General features: G+C 38.4%; 1 protein-coding gene across 1 annotated transcript in view; it reads left to right on the top strand.

Moving 5' to 3' along the window:
* Nucleotides 1-23,851, top strand: part of LOC106519151 (connector enhancer of kinase suppressor of ras 3) — a 46,337-nt gene that overhangs the window by 17,653 nt on the left and 4,833 nt on the right. The window contains exons 3-19 of the mRNA XM_014010701.1: nt 62-264; nt 430-517; nt 4,797-4,838; nt 6,464-6,583; nt 6,744-6,803; nt 7,353-7,421; nt 7,511-7,657; nt 9,465-9,589; nt 10,527-10,714; nt 11,510-11,596; nt 11,687-11,937; nt 14,657-14,694; nt 15,726-15,768; nt 20,742-20,795; nt 21,148-21,187; nt 21,677-21,846; nt 23,262-23,335. Of these exons, the coding sequence (XP_013866155.1) occupies nt 62-264; nt 430-517; nt 4,797-4,838; nt 6,464-6,583; nt 6,744-6,803; nt 7,353-7,421; nt 7,511-7,657; nt 9,465-9,589; nt 10,527-10,714; nt 11,510-11,596; nt 11,687-11,937; nt 14,657-14,694; nt 15,726-15,768; nt 20,742-20,795; nt 21,148-21,187; nt 21,677-21,846; nt 23,262-23,335 (1,799 nt within the window). The remainder of the gene's footprint in view (nt 1-61; nt 265-429; nt 518-4,796; nt 4,839-6,463; nt 6,584-6,743; nt 6,804-7,352; nt 7,422-7,510; nt 7,658-9,464; nt 9,590-10,526; nt 10,715-11,509; nt 11,597-11,686; nt 11,938-14,656; nt 14,695-15,725; nt 15,769-20,741; nt 20,796-21,147; nt 21,188-21,676; nt 21,847-23,261; nt 23,336-23,851) is intronic.

Below are 23,851 nucleotides of genomic sequence, written 5' to 3'. Positions count from 1 at the left end.
TTTTTTCTATGCTTACTCATTTTTCTCTGTTATGTTTTTGTTTGTTTGTTTTTTTCTTTAGAACTATGGAGTGGAAACGGATAACTTGAAGAATCTGGTGGTGAGGATGAGAGCTGCAACCAGTAGTTTACACATGGCTACGTCCGACCGCAGAAAAAGCCCAGCATATGATGGCAGCAGCTCCCGCAAACCTCAGAACGACTTTCTTACCTCCGTAGTGGAGCTGATCGGTGCTGCTAAGAGCTTTTTGGCTTGGCTCGACAGGTGATAATGCTTTATTAGCTCTGTTTATTAGATCGGGTATCAAAAGGGCTCCCAGCTGTTTTAATCTGCTGAGCATAAATTTTAGTACACCAGTTCTGTAGCCTCTAAATAATGTCAACTATGCAATCAGCTGTATTGCCTCTCCTTTTTTTTATCTCAACTTAGGACACCTCTTACTGGGATCAGTGACTTCACAGCCAYCAAGAACAAGATCATTCAGCTGTGTCTGGAGCTCACCACTACAGTTCAACAGGTCTGCATGCTAACAGTAAATGCTAACCCCATGGAAACGCACACATAATAGCTTTTTCCACTAGGCACATACCGACTCACGGGCATAGACATGCAGTATAAAATGTGCAAGAAGAGGTAGTTAGGGGGAAAATGGTCTGGCAGCCGTGACATAAGCCTGAAGCCAGCCGTCTGAGCACATTATTAACAGAAGCTGCTGTTTTTCTTGGGATATTTTCCCCCTCATGCTGGCTAATGAGGTGACCCCCTCCCTCGGCATGGAGCCGTTTATTGGTGAACGTTTCTCTTTTTTCATTGCCAGCTTAATAAAACTCCACCGGCGTTCTTTTAAAGGTGTCTGCCAACATTCCCCAGGCTGCAGGCGTCCTTCAGCCATGTGGTTCCTGTTTTGGCTTCTTTAAGACGCCTGCAACAGGAGAACAAACTGAAAGCAGCTTGCAGATTTTATTTTTAACTGATAAAGTAGTAGTGTTAAATCTTAGTTACTCTTTTATTAGTTTCATGCATTAAAGGTTTTTGGCAAAAACATATAGTTTGCACATATTTTCTCAAAATCAACTCATTACAKTTGTATAGTCTCTCATCCCTTTTTTTGGAGAGAGGGGGCGTGTCTTAAGCCTTTGGCACTGCTTGTGAACATGGCTGCAGAGACGCCAGGTGTCATTTTTAGAGGGTTATTGTATCAAAATAAATTCCTTTCCCAGAGTGCCCCTTTCCTCGCCAGAGTCTGGGATTTCAGCACCTCTTGTGATTTACTGTGGGCGTCTCAGTCATGGTCATCCAGGAGAAGTGGGGGGCACACATTTCCCACACTGTCATGTTTTGTACAGGAGTCACAGTGCTGAATGAAGGCCTAATAGGTGATGAAAAGAGTCTAAGACATGCGTTTTTAACTCATTGCAACTAAGTAACYCCATCATTTATGTATAGAAACTGTTATAAATTCTTAAAATTCTTGCTTTATTAACCAATAATCTGATCAAACATCAAATAATGTGGGTTGTGCAGAAGACTGTGATTGGTTTTATGATGGGAGAGTATAACATCAGATTTGCTCAGACTCTTCATAAACTTCAGCTCAAAACTAAAGCTTTTATGTGTTGCACCTGAATGAATTTGGTGTGTTCACTGACAATGTAGGAGGGATATAAAGCTATAAACACATCACCAATCTTGGCCGACGCAGCAAAGTGGAGATCATCCTTCAAAAAGTGCATTAATGGGTGCTGTTCTTAATTTGTTGGAGCAGATGTGAAATTTATGTCATTTTTTTGGCAAAAATTAATCAAACTCATTACTGAAAAAAAAATCTGTCACATCCATCAGTGATAGTGTGGGTATCAGATGAACGCCAGAMTGTCAGAAGGTTAGTGCTTTGCTGCTGGTGTGAAGGAAGTCCAGGTTCTCAGACTCTGCCAGCACCCCCCTGCCCTTTGAGCCACTTCATTGCTTGGCCATGCAAATCCACTCTGGTGTCAGATCAAAAGCCCATAAAGCTGCACAACAAGGGTAATCTGATCCACACTGGTTGTAGGGTCAAGTCCACAGTGWAAGGGATCAGTTCAGCCAGGGAATTGGCCCTCAGCCTCTCACAGTGCAGAGTTAGAATCCAACTCCTGTTTTTGCTTTTTCCTGGAGATCTAATATTAGTTTGGATGTTGCAAACAGATTTTTGAACGATTATCTGTGTTTTTTGCTTTTACAAGGTTTTGATAAGAAAAGTTGTCTAAATGTTGAAGCTTGATGGGACAGATGCCAACTCCTCCCTGCAGTCCATTTTAAACTGTTTTGTTTCATGATCTTTTAAACTATGAAGTATGTATTTATAGTTTATCCCTTCTGGCTTAGTCTCTGAACATAGGCCACAGAAAATATGCACTTGCTTGTTTATGCAAGCATAGCTAAATTCTTTCTGTAACCACCATATATTCAAGTCTGACAAGAGAGATTGCTTTGTATGGAAACATGGTTTTGGGACCAAAATGTCCATTAAAACCATTTGTGTGCTGCTTCTGTAAGTTTTAGACTCATTTTTGGCATTTAGATYGCCGTCAAGAAAGAAAACAAACCATGACAAAATCACAACCTAACCGCAATAATGTACACTGCAAAAATGATCCATTTAACCAAGTTTTTTTTTATCTTACATCCAGACAAAGTATTGTTGATCTTGTTTTGATACTGATAAATTAAGCAAGAGCAGAGTGTTTAGATTATTAAACTTGTTTTACTGGAAATTGTCCTTATTTCAAGAATATTACCAAGTGCGATTCTCTTATTTCATGGACAGATTATTTTATTCAATTTGAAAAATTTGACAACATTCAGACTCAAATTAAGTGAAATAATCTGTCCATGGAGTAAGATGACTTAGCCTGGCCCTTGCCTTCCTACACAGTTCCGCTCAGTTCTAGTTTCCGCAAAGGATAAGGGGTTGGTTTTAACCAGGCTAAAGATGACTGCACTTTGTAAGATTCTTGAAAAAAGGAAAATTTCCAGGCCAACAAAATTAATAATCTAAACATTCTGCTCTGGCTTAGTATGTCAGGATCAAAACAAGATCAAAAATACTTTTTGTTGAATTTAAGATAAAAAGACTTGGTTAGATGGTCAATTATTACAGTGTAGTCCTTAATGGAGACATTTTTGGCTCCTTTTTCATAAGATGACACTTTTTTAGTTGAAGTTTTAGTTTTTATTTTATTCTTTTACCGACAATTTAAGGGAGACACATCATGCTTTTAAATCCTTTTTCACATTTAAATCATTCAATTGGTGTCTTTAAAGTGGAACTGCAGTGCTAACTCAACTTCACCCCTTCTCTGGTGTGTCTCAGATCAACTCATTTTGAGGCTGTGTCTTTGAATATAAATGAAGCATTTCAAAACCTGCCTCCCTTCAGCTTACAGAGCATTCTATTACAGTTTGATAGAGGAGTTTACGACTATATAGAGGCGCAGAAATATTTTATTTACAAATAATTAAAAGATGTCAAAAACTGAAGACTTGTCCATCCGGCCTTACACGTTGGAGCTAAAGGAGAATGAAAATGACAAAATTGTAATTGGTAAGACCAAGATGTAATAGTTCAGAAAACATCATAGAAAATAGGGAAAACTGAACAGGTTAAAAAATCTGACCCAAACAGAAAATAAAGATATATACGCAGCACCATGAGAAACTAAATTAAACTTTTCTGCACTCATAGAGACAAGTACACAACAAAATGTATTTAATGGCTAAAAAAAGTGGATTTTGCATATGTTCCTTTTAACACAAATGTAAAATAAGTTTTAAAAAGAGCAAAATATGTTTTTGTATACATTGTTATAAAGTCCCTGCTTACAGCCTGCTGTGCAGATCTAGTCAGTGCAAACAAACCATCAGGATGATGAGCCAAGTGTGTCTGAAAACAGATGCTCCCCTTTAGCCCCGTGGAATGTGCAAGCTATGGAAATGCAGAGAAACTTTCTCGACCCCCATTCACTGTCTACACAATGAGATTACAAAGAGCAACAGATCTGTCTTTGTGCTTGGCACAAGTCCTTGCATGTTTTAATACCAGTTTTCTTTAACTTTGGATTGACAATAGTCAGTGGATTTTGAGGGCTCTCTCAAAATAAAGAGGCAAGGATGAGTAGTTTTTTTGTGCTGTCTGGTTTTGACAAGCATTTTCTTCTATGTTTTGAAGGAYGACTAGCCTTGAGGTTTTATCCTCACAGAGTCACCCCACCCTCTTCACCAGCAGCAGCGCAGTTGRCTGACTGCAGTTACATCAGCATCTCCAACAGCTCAGCAACAACAACGAAAAAATCCCAGCTATATTCCCACTTGACTTGTAGAGACCTCTGACTCCACAAGCCCACCCACTCGCAACTGTGGAAAGGAGCATTGCATCTAAATATTTGTAAAAAACCTAAACACTATTTGGGGGACCATTTCTCCAAGCATGGTTGCACATTTTACCTCTGCTTTATCTACATGTTACTGAACGAGTGTTTCAGTCATATTTAAGTCCTGCCGCACACAAATGAACCGCAACGGACGTTATGCAATTACGGCACCCGCAAAATGTAGGGCAAAGATGTAATTTTACACTAAAAGCTGTTTATTTGTGGCTGCTCTCCATTTCTCTCTGTTCTATATGTAGGATTCTGATTACACTGTCTCTACCTAACCCCTATACTTTCTTTTCCCCTCTAGCCATTAAATACCTTCTTTCTCTTCTCTTGTTTACTGCACACAAGTCTAACCTGTCGCCACTGTCTCCCTCGCAACAGGACTGCAGCGTTTACGAGATGGAAGAAAAGATCCTTGAAGTTGTAAGTATGCTGTATCTCATTCCATAATTTCATGTAATCTAAACTAAATGAGACCCAGAAGATTTCATAGTGTCTTTTGACATCAAGACTGCGTGACATGCTTTCAGCAACAAGGTCATTTTCTGAGTGAAAAGAGCAGACGGGTTCATAGGATCGCCAGTGGAGGGGGCGGGTCTAATACGCCCCAACCATCMATCAGTGTTTCCTGTTGCTGACACTCTCCAGACTTTTGGGACTTAAATCAGGTTTCCTGTAGTTGTTACAGACAAGCCAAGCACAGTATTTCTCTCTTGTTTTGTTTCCTTGTCATCTCCCTTTATTTTCCACCGTCTAGTTTAAAGGAATTTAAACTAGACCTCGGCAAATAGGCGAGAAGCTGGGGCGGTGACGCTTTTCTTAAGACCGCCTCCTCTGTTTTTACATTCCCTGCTGCATGTGGAGCTGGAAAAGACAATACAGCCAGCAAGAAATGTAAAAAAAAGAGATAAAAATAAATGGGCTCAGGGAAATGTGTTTGGTAAAAATATACAACAAAGGTATATAATAGAAGAAAATATATCAGTGTTTAAGAAAAAAAAGAACGATAAAATAATTTGACAAATAAAATATTATTAGGTGAAAAAGCATGTTTTAAATATATGTGATTGGTGATAAATGTGAAAGAAGAAAATAATGGCTTGGAAAAGTCAAATTACAACAAATGTACTTGTAATGAATAAACATAAACAAAAAATATGTGATAAAGCACATAGAGAAAATATAAYCCTTCAAAATTAAAATGTAAATACACATTTATATCTAAATAATTGATGTAATTGATTTAATGKCACAATAATTTATTTGTCAAACTTCTTTTTGACCCTATAATTTATTTTAATACGCCAGTTATATATTTATACATTTATTTCCAATAATGATAGGTTTGGTCCTCCATACTGAAGAACGTATATACAGTATATGCTGGAACTTCTGGTTTCTGGTCCGCGTTGGCTTCCTGCTTGCATTGACAGCATTAAACCACCATTCATATCCAGTCACTGGAGTTGTATGCTCCTCATTCCTTTCACATTACAGTTTATTCAACATTTATGTGTTTTCGTCTCGGCTTCAGTTAATGAACACTAAAATTTTCTTACAGAAGTACTGACGTTCAGAGTTGTAGAATAGACCCATTCTAAGTGTTAATAACAGTGGAGACATTACTACACTCAACTTTCCTACATTTTAAACCATAAAGGCGTTCGATATTTTTGAGTTCTTTCAAAGTTTCTAGTAGAAATGGATCGCTAATCGACCAGCTTTGCTTCCCCGACATATTAGCATCTAGCCAGGAGGAAGTGCATCAGGTTGAAATAGGGCACACATGCAGTCAGGTCAGGTTTCCACAGCCAGAAWAACATGATGAGAATAAGTGTTTACATGCACGCTGTTCAGATTATCAATCAGCATATACCACCCCTCTCATTCGGATTACAAATTCATTCCAGTTGAGCTGAATCAAATCAGAATATTCCAACTGGGGCGTTTACAAGGCATATTTATTACACTTGGCCATCTATTCCAATTAATTATGTCCATGTAAACATAGCWACTGATACATTCCATTTTGCTGTTTCTCTCTGCAGTCCAAGGTTTTGAACAATATCTGCGATCAGACCGTGAGAACCACATCTGACCCCCTCATGAGCCAGTCTGCGTGCTTGGAGGAAGTCCAGCTGACTGACATCAAGCCAGGCGAGGGTCTGGTGAGAAATGCTCACATTTTTCTTCCCTTTTTTTTCCGCTTGTTACATTCAAAAACGTGCTGTATGCTTGTTTGATATCTTACCAGGAATGCATGTCGAATTGTTGCCCCACTTTGAATTTATCCCCTTTGGGAACATTGTGTTTGTTTTTATAAACTAGGGAATGTACATCAAGTCTACGTATGATGGTCTACACGTTATCACTGGAACCACCGAACATGTAAGTATGACAGAAGTCACTTTAAAATAATACAGTAAAAAAATAAAGTTTAATTWAAAAAAGCTCCTGATATCAGCAGAACAAACACTCCTCCTCCTCCTCTGTGGATACCATAACTCACAAAATCTGAAGGCGTTAAGAACTACTCATCCAAAAGGGGAATTGTTTTGTTTCTTCACTCAGCTTACCAGCAAATATAACAACCTCCACAAAAAAAAAAAACAGACCTATTACCCACACAGAGACAACTTGTCGGTGACTAACACACAAGCGTCAGTGCTGCAGTCCAGTCTTCACGCCTCCTGTGCCTTAACGTAAATCAGGACCTGAATCATCAACAATAATGACACGTTAATCCTGTTTGGCATCTCTGTGACACGAGAAACAATTCTGCTGAGATTCATACTCAAAAACCGAGAGTCTCTCACTATTTTTAAGTGTTGGTTTTGTTGGAATACCAGTAGGAATTGTGTAGGAAGGTCAGTTTTTCAAAGTAAACTGTGCAGAGTTTTCTGAAAGTAATCTTCATGGTCTACTTTTACTCTTTAGTCTCCTGCAGATCTATCAAGGAAGATCCATGCAGGAGATGAGGTGATACAAGTCAATCTGCAGACTGTGGTGAGAATCTCATTTTGTGCTACTTAATTCTAAATAAAGCACTAATTAGGAGTGTTGTTTAATGCGTGTATTAAWATTGTTTTTACCAGGTTGGCTGGCAGCTGAAAAATCTTGTTTTTAAGTTGAGGGAGGACCCCAAAGGTGTGGTTCTACTACTTAAGAAGAGGCCCACCGGCACAGGTGGTTTCACCCCGGCCCCTCTTAAGAACATGCGCTGGAAGCCTCCTGTACCACAGGTACTCACTCCCATTCACATTTCKTACTTTCTTCTGTAAAATTTAGCCAAAGTCTGTACAGTRTAATCACTGCCAATCAATTATTGGGTTTTGAAAGAGTTGGTTCCAAAAGAACAAGTTCAGACRGAGCCACCCTGAAAGTGCTGCTGGCTGAACTGAATACACCACTGAGCTTTATCTTGATGCACAACAAAAGACGAGGAACAAATTCCCATGAGGTCATTCARTCTCCCAAGATAAAGCTGCCAGTCTGTACTCTATAGGCTTTATTAGACACAAACGACCCAGATGTTGCCATTAAAAGAAGCCAGTGAAGCGTAAAGTATTGTACTCGGGTTAATCTTTATTTCCTTTTCTTCATAACAAAACATCCGGTGGTTAAAGAACGATCCAAGGCAGCTGGTAAATATTTTGGCTCTAAAGTTAGCTAACTCTGATTTTTATGCACCATCGTGAACACAGCCAWCTGGAATTGCTGTTTTAACCATACAGTGAAGCACTGCAAAGTYGTGTTTCACAGTTAGTGGACTCAGTCTTTTTTGGATTTTTTTTTTCATGGAACCTAACTACTTGTAGTTTGCTGTGCGGAAACCGGAAATACAGGACAGTAAAGAACATCAATTTTTTTTCTTTCTTTCTCTTGTGCTTTTTTTAAATTTCAAATATAATTGTTAAGAGCAATAATATTTACTAATTTTGTAGCATAAATATTAACATAAATTTAGTTCCATTAAAAAAATACAGTGCAGTGCAGTGCAGTGCAGTGCAGTGCATGACACATGCCCTGTGCCCACGTTCCACCCAGAGCGCAGCATTTCAGCCTTTTAACAGTATCGTGTTACATGTAGCTGCTAACTGTGTAGCTCTTGTGTTTGTCTTGCCTCATTACGATGGCTCCTCAAACGTGCTATAGACCTTTTCTGGACYACATCCAAAATTTGTATTTTTCACAATTAGCAGGTGAAACCCCCACAAAACTCAGAGCTYTACTATATTTCTACACTAGAGTCTCTTTTTAATCGATTGGGAGTCAGTTAGCCTGCTGTAAACGTAGACAGCCTGGTTTCCAGCTGAAGAACTGTGCAGTCATGCGTAGCCTGTTTTATAACCTGAGAAGGGACGAGGAGATGAGATAATACCACTACAGCTGAGATCGTCTAACAACAGACGTTCTGAAAACGGTGGAGGTTGTGTAAACCAGCATCTGTTCCAACAAGTACTCCAAGATGCCAGAGTCGGTCATCTCACCTTATCTGTGATAATGAGGCTTCAGTCAAAACAGGGATAATAAAATCACCTGGTTCCAAATATAAACTTTGTACAGTTTCTGCACATGAGGGCAACTTGGGCAGAAAAAGAAGAAAAAAAACTAATGAAATGTTTAGTTTGGCATTATTGTATCATTCTCTAAGTTGGAATAACAGCTGTACTGTTTCAGCTTTGAGAACTGCAGCAGAAAATAAGTCAAATGTTTAGTGGACACAATGTTGCTGAGAGTTGGGGAACATAACTGTGGTGAACAAGTGAACATCTYACAGGCTATTTTAGACTTCAATTACAATCTTTCCTTACCTCAAACAAGAAAATTTATACTTAAACACACACAAGCACACTAAATGTCTCACCACTTATGGTGAACTCCTCCCATCAGCCAGCGAGTCATATTTGGAAATTGAAGAAACTTCATCCAGAAACCAGGACCGAGTGATAACGTGTATTGTAGATTATTGAGAAATGGACTCTGTGGTTTTGGAGAATAGATTGAGGTTTTACTAAATGATGGATTTCAATTTTTTTTTCTCCCTAGAATAATTCCTCTCTGATCAGAGCTCAGTCTCCATGCGGTTCAGCTAATGGATCAACCAAAAAGGAGAAGCCAGCAATCCTAGACTTGTACATTCCCCCTCCTCCTTCGATGCCATACACCCCAAGGTGAGCCATCTTGATTATTTAAAAATCCCTCTTATTTAAAGGGGAGGTGTCATGCAAAATCAACTTTTTGAGCTTTATGTCATGTTTTTGTCATTCTTGCATCACAAACATACCCAGAGTGTTGCTTTGACTCATTTGTGAATGTTTGAGAAATCCTTGAATCTCACGTGTTAGCTGCATGGAGTTGACCAAACGCTTGCTGGTACAAAGCTCCGCCTTTTTACACAAAGCTCCTCCCTGGGCTCAGTCTGCAGCCGAACTCCYGCCCCACAGAGCACCTCTCCCCTAAAGYGTTATTTAAAAATGTGCTGAAGTGGGAGTGTCAGAAATGGTGGGAAGTTCTTAAAGAGACTGAGGTGTTTAGTCAACTTTATTTTTGATATATACAGCATTTTCATTACAACTGAAGGTAACATAGTYAGTAAATTGTGGTATAGAATGGAAGTATGTGCCTGGAAAATACATAATACCCCCCACCCAATACTGTAGAGCCAGAATTTGAAAATTTTGTGGTCTAAATGAATGTGTTCATTAGAAAATTGCAGTCTAAGAACTGCTAGTTTATGATCACTTTACTGAATGGGCGGAGCGCTAAAAGTTAAGGTTTTGAAAAAAATAGAGCATGAGATGTTCAACTCAAATGGTTTACTGCTAGAAGAGCAGTAAACTTCTGCTGGATTTTATTAATCAGACACGTGCAGCTTCTGGGGGATCAGTAGGCTTCRGTCACGTCAGCAGCTCTCCCCATGCTTCCTCCGCTCATCTTCAGCCCACTCTTCCTCCACTGACTTCATGATAACCTGCATGACTCAACAGTTTTCTGTTACGCCTCCAAGAACGTACCGCGATACAAACATTTCAAGTCTCCRTAAACATGATATGCTACTTTTTGCTGTAATGCTGTGATTAATAACTGAACATTTGTTCCTGCAYGCAGAGAGATGAAAACAGATTYGATATCAAACATCAGTAAAATACCAAAGGGCTCCGAGTCACCCAACTACTTCCTGGACCAGAAGAGCAGAAAACGCAACTCGGACATGGAAYATGACAAGTTCGGCTCCGGTTGTCCAATTGAAGCTACGGTGATGCAGCCCAGAATGAGGGAACATAGGCCTTCACGTGGTCAGTACCTCCTCACCATTGAGTCTTTTCATTATTCCTCTTACAAATAGAGTCGGACAATTCTTGACGGGAACCCCAACTAGTTGTAACATTAGATATTATTCGATAAACATTAACTTCAATGTAAAAAAAAAAAAGACTGTAAAAATACTGTAGGCTGTTGTATCATKGATGGTGCCATATTATTTATACTGCAAAGCATACTGGGTTAATGATGTTCACTAGGTTCTCTGCTGCCCTTCTGACAATCAGCCCTTTTAAAGGAAGCCAAAGTGCATCGRCAGAGAGGAGAATGTAGAAATGACTCAACCTGCAACTGAAAATGATAGAGGACAACAGAGCTGGTTCATGGAAGAACGTCAGCTTAGCCTGTTAGCTTTCACGTTAGCGCCCGAGCTAATGCATAAACACATGGCAATATAGCTATGTATTAKCTCAGGCGCTAACACGAAAGCTAACAGGCTAAGCTGCGTTTCTCCTTCCATTACGCAGCTCTGTTTTCCTCCATATGTGTTTTTAGTTGCAGGYTGAGTCATTTTTATATTCTGACAAAAAAAAACTTACACCGGCAGAGAAATTACTGAACATGCCATTTACCCAGTATGCTTTGCAGTGTAAAAAATATGGCACTGTCTGTGTCATTATATACATTTTAAATTTTCTCTGTCTACAGTATTTTTATAGTTTTTGTTCTACAATTGAAGTAAATGTTTATCAACTAGTGTTCAATGATACAACAAGTCAGGTTCTCTTTTAAAATAAATCTTAACAAATATGAATAATTTTTGTCTCCAGGTAAGCCACGGCCGCTGTCGATGCCAGCTGATACGTGTGTTAAAATAGCTGATACATATGCTAAACCCTGGGCACAAGGCAGGAAAGGTATGTTCTGTTTTTTGTTTTTAAATTTTTTAAAATTAAAACCATTTCCCCCTCCCTTTAGTTTAAAACAGTTCTGTCTGTTTGTGCCAGGTGAGGACCTGCTCTACAGATACCTGAGTAACGAGCGGATCCCCACCATTGCTGAAGAGGTCCCATCAGTATCTTCGCCATACAGGCCTGCAGCGGAGCGTCACCTCATCCGAGTGGACCACGTCCGGGGCAGCCGCTACTATTCCAACTCAGACCTCCACAACAGCGCCACCATCCCCTACCAGGAAGACATGAAAAAGGCCGCCGTGACCTCCATCTCAAAGCGGGCGCCGGCAGAACGCTCACTACTGGTCAGTTGGATCACGCGGCTTAAGCTATTGACTCACTGATGATGTGCTTCCTGTGCGGGGCTTCCTGTTCCTGTCCTGTGTCCTTCCTCAGTGCCTTTGATAGTTAACGTCCAGCTGGTTTTTGGCAGCTTCGGGCTTTCTCACATTCCTCTTACCCCCTCCTCCCCCCACAAAACCTCCATATTTCCCTGGCGTTACTGCTACTACCAACTACTACTAGCAACTACAACTCCTCCTCAACCAAACCTGCTTCTGTTGTACTCACTACATTAAGTCATTATGTGTTTAACACTGCCCACAACCCTCATCTCTGACCTGCAGGCTGCAGACTGAAAAGAACCTGTTTAGGTTTAGAAGAATTTGGCCTTGTTTGCTCTTTACAGACCTCTGTATACATAATAAGCTATGTCATTTTATTTTTTCAAGATGTTTCTGGTGACAATATTTATGCTTCAAAGACTAAAGTTTTACTAGTATGTGCTTTGGTTTTCATTTTCAGTTAGAAATAATTTTAAGTTTTTTTTAGTGGAACTGCTTTTAACTGTTTTTTTTCCTTGAATTGAATTTTTATCATTAGTTTCTTACACCACAGTCTGCCACTGGTTGCCTCTTGTAAGCTATGCATAAGATTTTTAGTCACTTTATGCAACCAAGCTGCATAAATGTTTGGTCAAAAGATGTTTACATCTTCTCACTATTACATTTTTGTGCATGTTTAAAAGGCTATGCACTCTATAGTGAACTTTTATATCTTGTGTTGTAGTTTGCTCTGCAATAAAGGCCTTTGGTATACATATTGAGAGTAAAAACGTGTATTTTAAAGCCAGTGTTTTGAATTATTCTTCTAGGACACACAGATCTAATCATTTGCTGATGGCTTTTGCTATAGAAAAACCACACGAGACAAACTGACAGTATTATTTAAGAAACGACAGGAAGTGTTTGTTGTTGCTTTTTCTGCCTTTTGTAAAAAAAAAAAGGGTTTTTTTTGCAAAGCTTTTTATTAAAAATTGCAGTTCATTTCATTGAGTTTTTGTATTGTCTTTATTTTGCGTGTTGAATGATTACCAAATGTGACTTTGTAATGAAGCATTGCCTTTTTTTTATTTTTAAAATCTAAAAACTGCATTGCTGAACTCTTACTCCTGTATCGTTTTACCAGCTTAAAATGGCAATTTGTTAGTGAAAAAAAGAAAACGTTTTGTCATTAATAATTTCCTCTCAGAGGCTAAAAGCAGAAACAGACTCTGGTTTTAACTTTGAGGCAAAAGCTGCTGCTTCTGTTTTTTTGAAGCATGTGGTGAAATAGGAGAGCTGATGTCAAGTTACCTGCTTTTTCTGTCTCAGATGGTCATGCTTATGTAACTGCTTCTTACTCTGATGAAATTTAATTTCCAGCTGGGCGAACATATGGCCAAAGCAGGTTTTCTGTCAGAGGATCTTTTTTTTTCCTGCACATATGTTGTGTTTTAAACATTTAAACAGCAGGTTAGAGTTACCTTGCCTTCCATTTATTTGACAAATGTTTCTCTGCAGAGGATCAACTCCTTTCACCATAAAGCTAAAGTTGTGTCCATCGTTAAAAATGACCCACCACTCACCTTTTCCCCCCTTTGCCTGTTTTATTTTCTTTTTTTTCCCAGTGCGTGCATGTAATGTTTGTTGCTCTTACCTCCTTCTCTCGGTGTGTTCATGTCTTGCTCTGCCCCTGCTTGCTGAGCTTTAAGTCGCCTTCGGTGTTCTCCTAATTTGCACTTTCTGGAAACCTGTGGTCTGCTTAAACACTACCTGTGCTCTGTCCAACCTGCTGCATGAAGTTTGCTAACCACTAACACATAATGCCTGCACATCACACAAATGGTTGCATGGGAACGATGAGTTATTGCTTGTTTGTGCATGTGTGAAGAATGTTGCCATCCTTTGTTAGTAACTGTTAACAAGACAAAAGCAGGCACTAAATGTGTGTAAACAGCACTCACGTTTTTAAAAACTAAATTAAAAAGAAGCAGAAAATTAGCATTAATTCTAGATAATATGACACTTTATAAATTATCTTTATTGATCCAAATGAACAGATAATAGTTTGAATATCAGCTTATTAGATTTGCTTTTGATGCTAAATTATGTTACTTATCGATCACCAGTTGGCCTAATTAAGCCTAATTTTCCCCTTTAAAAAACTTTCTCAGATTTTTATTTTGAACTGGTTTAAGTTGCTGACATCAAATTGGGTAGTTTATTTCAAACATGTATAAAAAAAACTAAAGTAAAAACATTGAAAAGGAATGAGAAAAGGTAAACATTTTATTCCCACCCTTTTCCAAAACTTACTAAAAATAATAAATTCTTCTGTTTCCTTATTCTAAATCTCAGTAATTATTTTAGTAAGTTTCAAATTAAATAAGGAGTTAAAAAATAAATCTGTCAATAAGTTTTTAAATAATGCATTTTTAAAAAGTGTTTAGATTCAACACAAGGACTTTTTGAATACTGAATGTATTTATAATGGGGGGAAAAAAGACTTATTTTACCAGAACAAAAAATCCAGATGTTGGCATCTTTTAACTTTCTGAACATGAAATTATACATTTACTATAACCTTATACATTTACATACACTCAACATTCAGATACAATAAAAAAAGACATTTCTATAAGTGTTTTTCCATCAAACTGAGCCTTTCAGCTTGCATGATTTAACATTTCTTTATGTATCGCAGGAACCTGGCTGGTTCTCCAGCAGTGACTTCCTGAACCGGTAAGTTTTTCTGCTTCTGTCCCACAGATTAAAGACTGTCGGTCACATGAGAAACAAGAGAGGGGCGGGTGGGAGTGACAGTGAGCAGGCTGTGGAATCTTTTTTTTTTTTAAACAAGCCAACGGTGACGGGTGGAGCGCTTTAATGATCATGGAAAAATCACTAAAAATATGTGACAAGGACATGCACTTGAACAGAACATTTGAGGTTTTTCAGATTTAAAAAATGGGTGGGGGTGGGAGAATCACTCGTTTGTTAATTCAACTCAGGACTTTAGTCATCTCTCGGGACCTCCAGTTGTCCCACACACCGATGTGTCCGCCCCTGAGAGGCCTTCACTTGCCGGGGAATCTTCCGAAATACCAATCTTGTGACAAAACTCGATTCCTCTGAGCTTTCAGAACATAAATAACCCCATCCTGCTGTTAATTCCGGCAGCGGGTGAGGATTGCAGTTTCTATCTCGAGCTCGGCCCGAGGCGTTTGTTGGAATCGGTGACTAAAACGGTTCTCACAAACCTCTCCTCGTTGGTCCCCGGCGCCGCACTCTAAACGCATCACATCCGGCCTTGCTCCTCGCTCAATCAAAACAAATTACTCACGTTTGGAATATGCCACGGTAAAATCTCAGAAGAAAGCAGGTGACTCATCGCTGCTGGCTGTTACAAACAAGTGGCATGAAATGAGGTTTGACTGACGGTGGATTTAATCAGGTGTCACATAGAATTTAGGAGGTCAGTTTGTGCAAAGAACCTCCTAAAGTTGGCAAAAGGCTCCTGATCATGGTAAACCACTTAAAATAAAAATTAAATAGGAATCTCTTTTGGAAAAAAGTGGAGAACAAAAAAAAAAAAAACTGAATGCCAACGGTTAAGTTGCCTCCAAAAATATTTAGTCAGATTATAGCAGAGATAAACATAATTGGTGCTTATAAATAAGCTGAAACCTTCTTGGCGCATGAGAAAGTTTACTTGAAAGTCCAGACTGAGGCGATWCGTTGTTGAATGAGCTTTCTGTCTCTTGTTCCTACAGATACAATCAACCACATTTCCGATCTTGGTCCTTCTCTCAAGCCGTAAGTAACCGATCATCCACCCGTCTGTGTCATTAACTGCAGAAATTAGAGTCAATTTGCCGAATACTCTTTGCAATTTGAGGGACGTTTCTGGAATCTGTGAAATCGAGAGCCTCAATTACAAACTTATTACATTTAACACAAACAAGATTAAAGATTAACACACGATTTAAGATCTCTGAAACACACAAAGTTACAGCCCAGACTGGAGAAACTCAGCCCATCATGTGGGCAGTTTTCATTCTCAACATACTTCTGCTTGACTAAATACAATACTCCCTTAGAAAACTGATGACATAACTACGAAGTAGATAAATACAATAAAAAGTAATATWGGACTTTTGTTTTGACTTTATAATCCTTCTTAGCCTATTAAAAATGATATCTGCTGGTTTATTCTGCCTAAAAACTACATTAAAATGTGTATAATATATATCTAGATAGATAGATAGATAGATAGATAGATATGACAGATATGACGTCCACGGCCTACCCCAGTTACCACTACTGTGCATGTGTGTCAAGGACAGAAAGGCAGATGTGGCAGTGGAAAGTGTCAAAGCAGTTTGGAGAGAAAAAACAATGTAAAGAACAAAAAAAGAAAACGATTAATCGATTATTAAATTAGTCATCGATTATTTTAATAATCGATTAGTTGTCGATTAWTCGTTGCAGCCCTAGATATAGATATATATTTTTAAAGTAGACATATCCTGCTTTAAATCCTTCCTTTTCACATTTAAATCCTTTAGTTGGGGTCTATTTAATTCTTTTGGTCTGAATTACTCCTTCCTGTAACTCCACAAGCCCCTCTTTCACCCCTTTCCTGAGGTGTGTCTCAGATCAACTCCTTTTGAAGCTGTCTCTTTAAATCCAAACGACTTTATAGCAGCGCAGAAATGTCTTATTTACAAACTAATTAAAAGATGTCAACAATGGAAGACTTGTCCATCCAGCCTTAACATGTTGCAGCCAGAGTCTGATTTAAATGAAACTTTTCTACACAACGAAAACCACAAAAAAAGTGGATTTTGCGTGATATAACCMTTCTAATAAAATCTTTGCTTTTTGATAAGTTTTGCTTCGCGCTGAACACCAATAAGCAAATGTCATCACGATTACACAGAAGTAAATTGTAGCAGAATGTGCGTGACGTGGCTGAGCCGAGTGTGCCTCAGGTGGAAAATTGAACAGGCACCCTTTAGTTTTGGCAGACGTGGGAATGAAAACGACCAAGAGAGCAAACGGAGGATTGCTCTGCAGCCTCTGCACTCACAGAAACTGTTAAAACATTTTTAAAAAAAAGGATCTGAATGGGACCTTTCTCAGCATCATTTAAGAAAACCTTGACTTTGTTTTAGTCTTTATAGAGGAAAGAAGAAAATGTCTTGGGTTTTATTTTAATAATTTAAGTACGTGTGGTTGTGCTACTGGAGATAAGTGCCAGATCAAATGGACAGTTACTACCAAACAGCAGGTGAGGAGCATGCAGCCTCTAATCTAGCACTGGATATCAGCTCCCTCCCACTTGTGCATCATGTGAGTTTTACCAGCTGAATAAAAGCCCTGTTTTGTCCTCTCTCTCTCTCTCTTTCTCTCTCTCTTGCTCTCTCTCTCACACATACACACACAAGTGCTTTCAGTTCCTGAGTGGAGGGGTGGGGGTATTAGCTAAGTGCCATGACAGTTCTCTGCATGAATCATGGGGGGGGGGAGATGGATGGTGTGACCAATCTGAGCTCCTGTGAATCCTGGAGGTCTTTGACACGAGTCRCAGACAAGATTACCTCACTTCCACCAAAGCACGGCTCTTTAAATCAACCTAAAAAGCATGCCGAGCATTTCTCTGTCCACCAAAAAGGAAGAAACGAACTTCACCGATGACTAAATGTTAAACTTTTTTTTTTTGTGGATGACACAGACTAGATATAGAAACAACAGGCTGACAAATAATCCTGGATTCAGGAATGGGCCTTCTGATTGTATCGTAGACCAAAACATCTCCGCTTGAAAATTGATGTTGTGGCTGCAAACCTGCTCCCAACTGAGTCATGGAGGAGTGTTGAAAGAAACGTTCCCACAACACTGACTGGAAGCTGAAACATGAAACACCTTCTTTTCCCTTCGTTCTGCTATATATTCTTATCTTTGTTTCAAAACTTAAAAAACACTCATCTGGCTAAATTATGTTCCTATATAAAAACATGTCAAATATGGACAGCTACTGTGAGTTTGAGTGAATATAATTTTAAATCTATAGTGTACAGACTTAGCTAGTTTATCTGTTTATTTCTCATAATGATTGTTTTTTTATTTTAGTTGCTTTTAATTCTTATTTATATTAGAAACTCATCTTGAAAAATACAAAGCAGTGCTCATTTTGCCCTAAAAATAACAGTTCTTGTGTGCTATTGAACATAGCATGTTAAATTAGTTTTGCTCATTTTAAATTCAGAACAAACTTTTATTTAAAAGCTATATATATTCGTGAAAGTAATTTAAATGTAGTTTTCATTTTTATTTCCCCCCAAAAGGATGATACTCCATCTATTTTTATCCATTGGTGTTAATTTCAAACCAATAAACTATACTGAAGAAGCAAAATACATTTTCATCCAGTAAATGACTGTATTTTAGTGTAKGTTTTACTAAATCTTATTGATATTATATTAGCATTATTTAAAAGTGTGAAAAGGTGATTTAGTTCTAGGATCTCTTTTCCATCTGAAAGAATCCACATTGTGGTGATTTGGCGACACCTGGCGGTAACAAGCTGTAACTGCGATTTCAATCTGGGGTAAAAACATATACTTTGTCGGAACAGGAACAAAAATATTTTTAAAAAATACAAATAGAATTGCTTCTTGTGTTTTAACTGTATTAATTAAAAATAAGACAGTAGAAAGCCGTGGTACCCTCTTTGAATTTTAAAAGGGAACACCCAGAGAGGCTTTGAATTCACCTGAAGACCTCACCTGTCCAGCTTCCTTCGTTTTTTCTTCTTGTCGTCCACAATGTTCGCTGAGGTCTGGGTAAACTTTGAGCAAAGAGTCCGGGGCAAACTACGTTCACTGMGACTGTGGTGGCAGGTATAGTTGGAGTGTTACTGAAAAATGTGTTAAAATAATCAAATTATCCAAATTAGTGTATGCTACCCTTTTTTTAGGCTAGTAGCTAACAACATTTTTTTGTAGCTAACATCATGAAGCTAGCTTTGCAGCAGCACAGACATGTTCTGTTTGTAAATTTAACATGTAGGTAAACGTGTTTTAATTTWGAGATTTGGTTGTCACCGTTTTTTGGACACAATTGTGTTTTTGCTTGACATACTTTCACACAGTGCTACACAAAATCCGCTCAGCTTAGTTTATGTGGTGCTGCTGGTGCAAAGTAATAAGCCCCGCCCCCAAAAGCCAATAAATATAAACACTAGAGAGAGAAAAACAAATAAATTAAAGGCTGAGATTAACGTTTAGGTCTGCACTGCAAAAACTGTCAATCTTATCAAGTTTTAAAATCTTATATCAGCCAAAAAGTCTTTTTGATCTTGTTTTGAGACTGATTTACTAAACAAGAACTGATTGTGTAAGAATAATAATCTTGTTTTCAGAATGTGTAAGATTATTTGTCTTGTTAGCCTGAAAATTTGACTCAAATTAAGTCAAAACTTTCTGCCAATGGAGTAAGAAAATTTTACTTGGTAAGATTCTTGAAATAAGAAAAAATTGAGTCAAATCAAGTATTTTAAGAATCTTACCAAGTAAATTTTTCTTACTCCATTGGCAGAAAGTTTTGACTTAATTTGAGTCAAATTTTCAGGCTAACAAGACAAATAATCTTACACATTCTGAAAACAAGATTATTATTCTTACGCAATCAGTTCTTGTTTAGTAAATCAGTCTCAAAACAAGATCAAAAAGACTTTTTGGCTGATATAAGATTTAAAAACTTGGTAAGATGGACATTTTTTGCAGTGTGGATAATACTAGATAGCTACTGTTTTAATCTAAATGAGTTTGCTAGGAGGTTAGTGTTGAATTGCACTGAAATTTCAGTACCTTGAAAGAAATAAGTCAGGAAGTTAGTTACCAAACACATGTAGAAACTCGAGCCTGTCCTATGGTTAATGTGGTGATAGTCATCGAGTCCTCAAACCCCCCGAGAAATAACTGATGCATTTGTGTTGTGAAAGAGAAGTTTCAGATGAGAGCCTGTGCAGTGCTTTCACTCTGATAGGTTGTTAAAGGGTAGTTTTAAATAAAAGCAAGCAGGGATGAGTCTTTCTTCACTTTGGGACATTTTAAGTGTTTGCAAAAGAAGAGCTGCAGCAGACTCGTTTTTTCACAGTTGCAAAGATTTTATGAGAAATCTAACAGGTGGTTGAGTGTTGTCACTTCTATGAAATGACAAATGGGCTGAGACATCAGCTTGTTTTTTTTTTTTTTGTTTCCACCACTGGCTGCTTTTAAAACTTTACGAATACGGAACTCATTTATGCAGAGGAAGTTAGTCAATAAAGGCAGTGGATTTCTCAACGTCTCTGTCCACTTTGAGGATGTAACAAGGCAACTATTTAGTGTGAAAAAGCTAAAAAAAAAAAGATTTTTGAGATAAATTCTGTGTGTTTATTGCTATTTATATATCAATGACAGTAAAGTTTGACACCCAAGCTGTGATTCAGTGCCGTTTGTTAGCAGAACTTTAAAGCTAAAGTTTAAGTCGATGTTTTTTTTTTTTCCTGACTCAACTTCCTCTTCTGCAGATGTTGAAATTCAACATGAATTTGTCTTTCTACCAGAACAAGCTGATTTAAAACAGAAAAATCATTTCTCTTGCTTCTGCCCGTGATGCCACATCCTCTTACAGAAAGAAATTAAAAGTTTTTTTATGTTTTTTTTTTTTTCGAGTTATCTGCAGAAATATTGTCAGTCTAGAAATGTAAATTTTTTTTCTCATCTGGTTTCATTCTACAGGCTGTTTTCCCCATATCCGTCACACCTTCAATGGCTGCTGATGACTACAACCCTGTAAGTCTACCTTTTTTTTGTGACATTTACAATTACAAAGGCGATACTTCTGCTTCTCCTATTTTATGCTGACCAAGTTTGACATGTTTTATCAGACTCCATCACAGGGTTTAACGGCAGGCTGTTCTCTCTTTTTTTTAATCTTGTTTATTGAAGATTTATATTTCAGGCAGCCAAAGTTAAGAAGAATTTATTTCTGAGACTAAAATGAAAGGCTCAAAGTAAAGACAGGTCGTGCGTGTGTATGTGTGTGTTTGTGTGTGTGAGAGAGAGAAACAGGATGTTCAAGGCGAGCTTTTGTTCTCAGCCGTAGAGTTTGACAGTTTTCTCCCGTTGTCCTCCTCTCCTGAAGGTCTCCCTGCGACACAAACCAAAGAAGAAGAGCAGAGGAGGTAAGCAAGCACTTATTGCTCCGTGCGTACCAGCAGCCGTACTTTGGCCCACCAGTGGGCGTGCGTGAAGTGGCAGGGCAATTAGTGTGTACAGAGGGGTTTTAGACAACCCACGGTTACTTTCACTTCACTTCTGTTCTGTTCTGCCTCTCTGCTGCACATCTCGTCTTGTTCCGTGAGGCCAGCTTTGGTTTTCATGGCACCTGTTTTTTAACCACATCAGGTAGGGTTAATGGAGCTGAGACCTTTTAGAGCAGACAGTTTCTGAACTCTGGGTTGTTTCAATCGTATTTTTAGAAGTGATTTGATTATCCATCGAGCTCTGTGACCTACAGCGGCTAAAACAGAAGTGTTTAGGTTTTTCGGGGGTGTTGTCAAAATCGACTGCAGTGTGTTGCTTCAGACGTTCGCCTAGAACTGCAAACAGGGCGGACAAGTTCTCTGTGCAGTTATTTATTCTTTTGTTGTTGTTGTTGTTGTTTTTCACAGGCGATGGTATAATGAGCAGGAGGCGCGTGTCGGTCAAAGATCTTGGTCACCCGGACCACCAGGGCTGGCTGTACAGAAAGAAGGAGGGAAAAGGCTTCCTGGGGATCAAATGGAAGAAGTACTGGTTTGTTCTGAAGAAAACAGCTCTGTACTGGTACACCAATCAACTGGTGAGCAAAAGGCTGCTTTATCACTTCATCGATTTAAGATGTAAACAAACTCCAGGTGCAAATATCTAGACAAAAATTGATCTGAGCTTCTCCACGGTGCAAACTGTTAATCTAAACTGATAGTTTTGTTGACCTGTTTTGAGTATTTTCTGCTTCTGTCTCTGTGGGAATCGGTGGTTGTCTAAATTTTAACCAGCAACAAACTACAGGACACATTTTATTGAAGCTTTCAGAAGTTAATCATTGGATGTAAATCTTATGAACCTTTGGAGACATTACCATTCAAGATGGCTGCCACAGCGCTTTTAACGTTTCATTTTACAGACATGAAGCTAAAATATGTTGGTGTAGTAGCTGAGAGTCGTTCACACAGATTGTCTGAGTCTTGCAATTTTGCATAAGGTTGCTCAAAGGTTTTTTTTTTTTTTTGTGGTTTGACTGAAACATCTAAAATTCTGTTGTTTCTCAAGACAAACTAGGGCTTTATTTTCAGGAGATCCTTTTTCAGCTAGTTTGTGTTTACATTAGAACAGCAAAGGAGATGAACCACTCCTCCAGTTTGACTGTCAGCCTCATTGGAKCTCACTTAACTTCTCTTATTATTACCCTGAAACCATCAAAAAGGTCAAAAGATGACAATTACCTCATGTAATGATAATGACCTAAATGTGGCCAAGAGAGTGGCTGAGTGGTTCTTTGTTTATTTATTCATTTGTAGCTGAATTGTTACATTTTGAACACAAAATATAGCAGTAAAATTTAAATTTGGATGTTTCCATCAAGATTACTTTGGGATTTTTTTAAACCGTTTCGTTTGATCTAAATCTTAACTGTTGTTTCAGATCCTACGCGAGTTTGTTGTTATGTAAAGAAATAGGATATCTTCAAAGTTTTTTTTTTCCTGTTTCTTCTTGAATTTTTAAAAGAAAACCTGTGCTTTTCTAATTGAAAACCAAATCACATTTTTTCCTCTCTGAATTTTATTTACATATCCTTTTGTTCATGCAGTGCAAGTTTCACCAGAGAAAATCTGATTAAAGCTTTAACCTCTTGAACACATCACACGTTTGAACCCCCTCAACACACACACACACACACACACACACACACACACACACACACTTAGAGCGCAGCACGGACTGAAGATGAGTCATTCTAGTTTCTTCTGACTCTGTCGCCCGTCTGCTTCTACAGGAACTGTTCAGTCGTGTTGCTGTGTTTCCTGTTTGTGTCTGTGTCTCTAACAGGTCCTTTCACACACAGACAGACTGACTTATTTACTGGCACCATGATTTCAGTCCAGCCTCACAGTGTGTCGCCTCTGCTTGTTACCACCCAGAGTCACGAGTCGTCAGGAAGTGGTTTGAAATCGTTACTGGTTGTCGGTGCTCACTTGTCCGATGTGTGTGTTGCAGGCAGAGAAGGCTGAGGGCTACATTGACCTCACCAGCTTCGTGATAGACGTTGCCACTGAGTGCAAGAAGAAACAGTAAGACCAGTTATTTTGTTTAACACCCCCCCCCCACACACACACACTGCATATGGTTTCAGTTAAATATGGAACTGTGTGTACGTCTACAAATAGATTCTGAAAACACAGAAGTGGTCTAAACATGAACTAAATAAAGAGAAATGTTTACTACTAATTATATTTGAAACTTTTTAAGCGTTCTTTCGAATGCTGTCTTTGTTTTATTTGCGTAAAGCCAACCGGAAATATCGATCACACCTGCAAATAAAAGAGTAACCTCAAAATAAGACAAAATTCTTACATCTAGTCCCTTCATCATTCTGCTCAATACTAAATACTTATCTGTGAGGAGAGAAGTATCTAGAGTGAAAATCTCATGTATCAGTCGTTGCAAATAAATGTTTCCAGGAAATTCAGATTCAGTTTGCAAATCAACCCGAAAGGTTTTTTACCATTTCTTCTGTACAGCGCCCTATCTCTGTCTATATATATATATATATACACACTCACCGGCCACTTTATTAGGTACACCAC

Source organism: Austrofundulus limnaeus, unplaced genomic scaffold, assembly GCF_001266775.1.
Source record: "Austrofundulus limnaeus strain Quisiro unplaced genomic scaffold, Austrofundulus_limnaeus-1.0 Scaffold2, whole genome shotgun sequence".
Classification (NCBI taxonomy): domain Eukaryota; kingdom Metazoa; phylum Chordata; class Actinopteri; order Cyprinodontiformes; family Rivulidae; genus Austrofundulus; species Austrofundulus limnaeus.
Note: the sequence above shows the minus strand (reverse complement) of the source record. Positions and strands in the feature narration are given on the sequence as shown.